General features: G+C 36.9%; 1 protein-coding gene across 2 annotated transcripts; it reads left to right on the top strand.

The window, feature by feature from the left end:
- Window positions 1-271: 271 nt before the first annotated feature.
- On the top strand, window positions 272-7,442 carry LOC141824907 (uncharacterized). 2 transcript variants are annotated; one of them, XM_074712252.1, is made up of 9 exons: window positions 272-667; window positions 757-981; window positions 1,106-1,362; window positions 2,212-2,429; window positions 4,105-4,230; window positions 5,119-5,304; window positions 6,102-6,239; window positions 6,568-6,911; window positions 6,995-7,442. In XM_074712252.1, the coding sequence occupies exons 1-8, from the start codon at window positions 294-296 to the stop codon at window positions 6,880-6,882; spliced, it is 1,839 nt and encodes a 612-aa protein (XP_074568353.1). In that variant the 5' UTR covers window positions 272-293; the 3' UTR covers window positions 6,883-6,911; window positions 6,995-7,442. The 2 variants fall into 2 exon arrangements, with proteins under 2 accessions (XP_074568353.1, XP_074568352.1); XM_074712251.1 differs by having other exon boundaries at window positions 6,568-7,442.
- Window positions 7,443-8,108: the final 666 nt, after the last annotated feature.

Raw genomic sequence — 8,108 nt, forward strand, 5'->3', positions numbered from 1 at the left:
AATATTTTGATTTTTTAAACGAATATTTTAGATAAATAAAAAATAAGGGAAAGGACATATTTCAAAATTCAAAAAACTAACATAAGTTTTTAAAATTCTATTTTGGCCGCTTTGAAAGTTTAGCAGTTTTCTTTGGGGTATTTCCGCAAAGTACCCAAAAGAAATTTGCCTTAATTTTAAGAATTTCTCACACCGAAAGAAATTATTTGGAATTCCAGTCTGCGATTGTCTTAAACCCTCGTCGCCGCCTGTGCTGGCCACGCCTACCGCTTGCCTTCCCCCGCTCGCCGCTCATGGCGCTGCTCTTCCTACGTACCATTTCAAGAAGAACCCGTGGTGCTTTTGTTTCACTCTTCCCTCTATCTCCCATCTCCAACCCTCTACCTCTTGTCTCCTGTTCTACCACTACCCATCTTATCCACGGCCTCCGCCGATCTCCGCCAGCATGGCTGCACCTCCACCTTCTCCGCTATTGTGGAGTCCCCAACTCGGAGGATACCAGATTTGATCCCTTTCTGACCGAGGACGACTCTTCGAAGAAGAAGAGGAAGAACAAGCACGGCAAGAAGAAACCCCGGGTGGATTTTACTAAGATCGATCCCTCGCTTCTGCCCACTGTGATCCTCGTCGGCCGTCCAAATGTTGGAAAGTCTGCCCTATTCAATCGGTGAGCTGAACTTCGCAATTGTAGAGGTTTGGAACTTGTTGTGCTTGATGGCTTCTATTTATTTATTTATTTATTTTCGTTGTGTCTAGCTTGATTCGGAGGAGGGAGGCTCTTGTGTATAACACTCCTGACGATCATGTCACTCGGGACATCAGAGAAGGCATTGCCAAATTGGGGGATTTGAGGTTCCGTGTGCTGGATTCTGCTGGGTTGGAGACGGAAGCCACTTCGGGGAGTATTCTTAGTAGGACGACAGATATGACCGCCAACGTGCTTGCGAGGTCCCAATTTGCTATCTTTCTGATAGACGTGAGGTTGGTGTATTACATTTGTTTTAATCCTCGATGCATCTCTTTCCTTGTGTCTGAACTGACAGTTATGTTCCCTACAAGAAGGCTTGGTCGGTGGGTATGACTTGATGAAACTGTCTCTCTTCAGGGATGGATTGCAGCCACTCGACCTGGAAGTTGGAAAGTGGCTCCGGAGGCATGCACATGGAATTCGAACCATTGTGGCGATGAATAAATCTGAATCACTTGATGAGCAAGGATTGCTAACTGCTGAGGCAGGTCAAGCATACACCTTAGGATTCGGTGATCCAATTGCAATATCAGCAGAGACTGGTTTTGGAATGGTCGAGCTTTATGAGAGTCTTCGGCCATTGTTAGAAGACTATATACTTCAACACCCTGAAGGTTTGTCCATTATACATGTTTTGGTATCAATTGACATAGTCCAATTCTTTGCATATTTAAAAGGTTACTTTTCATCTTGTTTGGAACCATAGAGTTCTATTGAATTAGAAACCTATTTCTAATACCACACTTGTATTTGGAAAACAAGAAAAAATAGGAAATAGTATTCTCTTGACCTAAAAATTTGGGATTGGGAAACCCAATAAAAATTGGTTGGTTTTGTGTTTGAGATTTCTATGGAGCATGAAAGTAAGCCTTGTTTTATTTGGATTCATAGCTAGGAGTGGATTGGAAAGGGAACAGACACAAAACACATGAATTATTCACGAACCTTGTGAAATTTTGTGGTCCTTTCCTTATATCTAAATCTAATGATCCCAAACATAAGAAAGTGAGAATTCTGTTTTTTTACTTAAATTTAATATAAACAACTATTTGTAATTCTTAAGATTTCCTTTCTAAGTATTGAATGTTGCAGTCTCTGAGTAGTTTTCAAGTTAATTATCTATGATGCTTCCAAATCTGACAGTCAGTCATGACAAAATAACGAGTATATGATGAAGGAGACCGAGAACCTAAATGCATATGTGTGAAGATGATATTTTATTGTAGCAACTTTAACTCATGTTCACCATGATCAATATGTTAATAATTTTTTCAATACATTGATATGTAAACATTATCCATATGCCACTAGGTTAGATTAATTTCTAAATGTGCACTCATTTTCTGATGATCTGTGTTTTGCTTGAAAGAAAAATTGATTCTGTAATCAATAGGAGCTATGAAAAAAATCCAATCCAATCTTCATCCTTGAGATTAGTAATGTCTTGATGGTTGTGACTTTAGATGAGCATGCCCACGATGATACTTATCCAGAGATGGAGGATAATGGTGAATGCAAGTCACCATTGCAGCTTGCAATTGTGGGGCGCCCAAATGTCGGGAAATCTACTCTTTTGAATGCATTGCTACAAGAAGAAAGAGTTCTAGTTGGGCCAGAAGCTGGATTGACGAGGGATTCAATCAGAACCCAATTCACATTTGAAGAACGGACTGTATATTTGGTAAACTAACTTTTTTACCCTGTCAAATCATTTCTTACATACATTCGTTGTGTAGTTTGCTTCATGTCTTTTTTATCCTTTTATCATTTTACCTATTATGTTAAATTGTTGAATTCCATATGATGGTGGCTTTGTATGAAGATGGTTTTTAAATGCATCAGCAAGATGAGGTTGGCTAGCATAAACTGTGTCAGGGGAAGCTTAAAAAACAAACCTAAAGATAGACATCATATCATTAAAATTGTCTAGCAAAATGTGTCTTCAATTAGAGCTTAATGGCATGAATGAATCCCAGTGCTTTTTTGTTTTTCAAATCCCAATTAGTAAGTGTTCCATCTACGCTAGAGATATCAAACAGCTATGGTAGTACGCATACAAATATTATATATTCGATGTGGTGTAAATACTCACTAAACCTGCTGGTCAATAAGAGCTTGACAATTCTCTTCGCAAACAATTCTCTTCTCAGGTCTCCATTTTGGGCTAGGAGAGTCAGCACCTCATCCAATCATTCCCCCACTTTCAGTATATGAACCAATAAGTATGGAGCTAACTCCAAATTATTTCTCATCTCATCAGTTAAGAGCCTTTAAGTCTAGATGGTCTAACTATCTCTGAGTAATACTCCTTTAGTGAGTACCATATCTAGGTTGTACTCATTTTCAACTAAATGTGCTGGGCTTGTACCTGTCTGAAGTAGATTAGTGGCATCTATTGGATGCCCAACTCCATCAAGAAATGAAGTTTTAGGTTGAATGACAGCAAAGCAATTCTTGTTCACTTCCTTTCATAGTCGACATGCCCCGTTTTTAAGGCATTAAAGAGAAAAAATTGGACGATGGAGGAGATATTGCACGACTTGCCATCACTTGCTCACTCAAAGATGCTGGCTAACAGCTACTTTGTATGGTAACAGCACTATTATATTGTTTTCCAGAACAGATCGAATGAGGTATTCTTCAATTGAGAATTTGGTGTATGTGCTGGAGTTGACAACTCCCGAAGTTGTGAGTATAAACGATGATAATATTACAGAAGTAATGAATGATTATTTATTTTGACAGATTCTACCTAAGCCTTATATTACTGGTTGCATGTTATGTTGTACGATTGCACTTTAGTGAGTGATCTATTCCTTTAAATGGAGGACTGCAATGTAGTGTCAAGTGCTAACTTTATTGTTACGTAGATGATAACTTCTATAGAGAAGTTTGAAAAGTAGCGAAATTGGTCGTTACATACAGATTGCTCACCAAGTTGTACTAATGGTGGAGCAAGTTTACTTTTGTACTTGAGCATTTGGATTGAGAGTTTGCACCTTGGCCAAAGATTTTGCACATTGGCTAAACATCCTTTCCACCTTAAGTATTTCAACTCCACAATCAGTTCACCCTTTTGATTCAATTTGAAGCCTTAAATATGAATTGACTAGCTTAGGACAAACTTCAGTGATTACCATACCTAAGCAGTTGTGCAGTCGCAACCGCATGTGCAAACCCCAAATATTTCCAGAACAAACTCCTCTTCTTGTGCAATATGATAATGATATTTGTATTTTTTTTACATGAACTCCTTACTCATCCTATTTCTACACCAACCATCGTTCATCCGTTTTAAGTGATGGACTGAAACATGCATGTGATCCATGGATGATAAGTCATTCTTTGTTTTCCAGGTAGACACGGCCGGATGGTTACTGAGAGCAGGGAAAGAAAAGGGACCTGCGTCTTTAAGTGTTATGCAATCAAGAAAAAATCTTATGAGGGCTCATGTGATTGCTTTAGTACTAGATGCTGAGGAGGTACGCCACCTCTTCTATGGGATATATTCTTATTGTCAGAGTTTACTATCAGAAGCCACCTTTTTTATGCAATCTGTAAATCTCCTCTAGTCTCCTCTTAGCAATTATTTATCTGGATTAAATAGTAAATGTTTTTATTTTAAAGAAAAAAGTGCAGAGAAATTTTACTTTCTAAAATGGGGATTGTTCATTGAACTTGAACTATGGACTTTGGAGAGGGGAATATAGACTCCAAATTTTCATCTAAATAGCTTGTGAGTTGCATGTGCATACCAAAGTTTTTCCAAATCACAGTTGGAAAGTGTAATGCCTCATTCTTCATTGGAGAACAGCCTTCAGTAATTTGGAGGATGTTGTCATGGCAGTATTAGGATCATTCTTGCGAACCACTGTAAAGGGTGGGAGACAGGTGATCGGACAAGTTATGCAGGAGAAAACCTGATACCACATGCTTAAGTTTGATAAAATATACTCAATGTTACTACTCAGGTACATATTTAACACAAAAATGATCTAGATGTCGAGCATTTGATTTATTCAAAGTGGGGAAACTGGGACCCATCAAAAAAGGGTCCGAGTTTAAGACGAGACTACAGACTCAGCTCCTACGGTTTTACCAACCACATGAGATCCAAAACTTGGATTCAATTAATCATTTTACCTCATTCTTATATCCCTAGTGTACTGGTATAAACTAATGGTTGATAGTTTGCAGGTAAGGTGATATTTAATTAAAATCTTGTGGTGGTTTGCCTCGAGTGCAAAACATACTTGTTGGAATTATTGGGTCTCCAAGAGCTTATTGTAGTGGATTAAGCTCTTGCTGACGTAGTTTATATTTTTACAATGTAACTCAATTAGTATTTTCTGTTTTTTATGCACATGTAGATTGCAAAAACTAAGACCAGTTTGAAACATGCTGAAGTACTCATTGCTCGCCGAGCAGTGGATGAAGGTCGTGCGTTGGTGGTAATTGTTAACAAGATAGATTTGCTTTGGGGGAGAAGAAACACAATGATACATGAAAAAGTCATAAATGCTGTTCCAAAAGAAATTCAGATGGTCATTCCCCAGGTCTGTTAATCTATGCTTCAAATGCATATGTATACCATAAATATGACTGTTCAGTTTGATTCTTGGCTTGCATTTGTACCTTAGATGCTGTAAACTCAAATCCTACTCTAATAATGCAGCATGGGTGTCTCTTTACTGAGTATGGGTTGAAATAGCCTACTTATCATATACGTTAGTTATTTTCTTGCACAAAGATTTGAACTGAATAATCTTCAAAAATTTAGGCTTCAGAGATTATCTGTAATTTTATCCCTATTCTGACATGAGAAAAAGATTTTAAAACACTTCTTATCAGGAGTATTACTTGTGATTTGTAAACACCTTTTTCAGCTAAAAGTATGTGATTGTAACTCGTATAGATATTGGGTTCTTTAATTCTGAAATTGGTGTGCTTATCCATGTTGGCTATAGCTAATGGTAGCGTCATACAGTAAAATTTTGCTAATAACGCTGAATACAACAAACATCTTTGTCAGAAAAACAGTGCTTATTCCTGTTCTTTAGAATGCCTCTACAATCCTTGCTGTGATAACATGCTTTTAGTTTAATTTTATTGTGATGATTGATGATAATTTTTGCTGGCGAAAAATACTCTCTTTTACAGGCAAACTGGGTTTATGTAGGTGCTTACCTTTTAACCCCTTCACGCACTTGGCTGAGTAGCTAGAAACAACATGATGCAGCTGTCTGTTTGTCTCTTACTTGCAATGTGATAATTGCTTATTTACAAACATTGGAACTAGAAAGAATGAAAGTTTGTATAACCTATTTAAGAAGTAATTCTTGTCATTTGGCAGATTACAGGTATACCTGTAGTCTTTGTTTCAGCATTGGAGGGAAAGGGTCGGTTAGCTGTAATGCATCAGGTAGTGGATGCTTACCAGAAGTGGTGTCTAAGACTACCAACGGCACGCCTAAATCGCTGGTTGCGAAAGGTACATTGTTACTATACTTTGATTCAGTTGCAAGATATATAGTTCTCCATTGTTTCTATTTTCTTGAGAGCTACTTTCATTCCGTGTTTATGCTGCATAGCAAATGTAATGTTGTTAAAAACATATATTCATCTGGTATAGTTCCTTGATTTATTATTTAACTGCTTCATAGAATTGATTTGGTGCGAAAAAGTCATGTAATTCAGGTTCTTCTGTCATTCTTTGGACAACACCACGCTAGTGAATATTTATGGAAACCAACAAACAAAAAGAATTAGGTTATAGCATTCTTTCTCGTATTGTAACTTAATGCATGTTATCTACATAGGTTATGAGCAGGCACTCCTGGCGAGACCAAGCAACTCAACCTAAAATCAAGTATTTTACTCAAGTCAAAGCTCGTCCACCAACATTTGTTGCCTTTTTAAGCGGGAAGATGCAACTCTCTGACACCGATATTAGATTTTTGACCAAGTCCCTGAAGGAGGACTTTGATCTTGGTGGGATCCCAATCCGCATTACACAGCGATCTGTACCTAGAAAAGCTGTAACCAGCAAGAGGAGCGGAAAGCTGCCCTCCCGCACCAAAGTGAGAATTCTATCAGAAAAAAGATCTACATCGCAGGAACTCAGTTCTCCTTAATGGGGCTCTCTAAATATGCAAATAGATCGGTATGCCGTCCCATGTCTGGATCCAGTGGTTGCTAGGAACCAAGAGGTTCTCTAAGAACACAGCTTGTCATTCTCTTACGCAGGTACTTTTAACATTCTAGATGGCCTTTTCCATTTTGAAAAGGAAAGAAGAAAGAGGAAAGGAGCTCTCTTCCAACGTAGCTGTATCCTTCCAAGATTGACTTACAGACTTCGGAAGCCCCTGGACAATGGATTTCCATGATGCTTAGTATTTTATGAGAAGATGGGTAATTTTGGATCAGCAAGAGAAAGTGGTCAATAATACATTATTAATATCCTCCAACTGGTGCAGTAGAGGCCATTGCATTTTCTGTGGAGCTTCCTGCAATGCGATTCATTGGTCGTGTGGATAATTTTCCTTGCACAATAAAGTAGCAAATCCTCTTGTCTAATATTGGAAAACATGGCCAAGCTTTTTTTTTTCTTTTGTTGTGTGCGGTTGTATCTACAACTCTCCATAAAATGTATTTTTTGTGTCAATCATGCAAACAGATTCTTGTAAGTGGTTCTACAAATAAAAGACAAATTTTTCAAATAGCGGAGTAGTTTGTGGCTTTTCTGGTATTACGCACAACTACTAATCTTTTAAATATCCAAAATATTCTTAATTATATAGAATTATTTCTTTTTCTAGCTGTTTTTACTTGCTGAAAAATAATCATCTTCAATTATTGAATTTATAGAGTAAGGTTTACAGCATGGATATATTTTTTAAGTTAAAACAGATCAATTTAAATGTTTCTTATAAAAAGAATCTTAAAAATGTAATGATTAATTTATAAGAATCTTAGAAGAGACTAATTTATAAGAGTAATGGTTAATTTTCATTTAAAAGAAAAGAGTAACTGAGACTCGAAACTCTTATTTTAGATCATGTAAATGTGTTTTTTTTAAAATAAGTTGATCATCCTCTACTTGTCAAAATATAAAGTAAAACTAGATTATATCCTTGTTCTTTAGACTTAAGAATTTAGAATTCATTACTGCTTTTATTTTTTTATCAAATTAATAAGCACGGTTAAGGTTTTTTTTCCCAAACAATGGTTACTTTTAATTTAAAAGTGTTTTTCTGAAAAAAAAAGCGGGAAAGAAACTCGTCGGCGGACACTTATTTTTTTATCATCTAATTTTTTTAAAAAATATCTCGATCATTTCCTACTTTTAAAAGAAAATTTG

The sequence above is a fragment of the Curcuma longa genome, chromosome 3, assembly GCF_044706935.1.
Source record: "Curcuma longa cultivar G26 ecotype Majalengka, Jawa Barat chromosome 3, ITB_CL_G26_1.1, whole genome shotgun sequence".
Classification (NCBI taxonomy): Eukaryota; Viridiplantae; Streptophyta; class Magnoliopsida; order Zingiberales; family Zingiberaceae; genus Curcuma; species Curcuma longa.

Excerpts from the sequence above, each read along its gene's own strand:
- LOC141824907 (XM_074712251.1), top strand. The coding sequence starts at position 294 with ATGGCGCTGCTCTTCCTACGTACCATTTCAAGAAGAACCCGTGGTGCT. Across the intron at positions 2,430-4,104 it reads AAGAACGGACTGTATATTTG|GTAGACACGGCCGGATGGTT; the intron begins GTAAACTAACTT and ends TTTGTTTTCCAG. Across the intron at positions 4,231-5,118 it reads TAGTACTAGATGCTGAGGAG|ATTGCAAAAACTAAGACCAG; the intron begins GTACGCCACCTC and ends ATGCACATGTAG.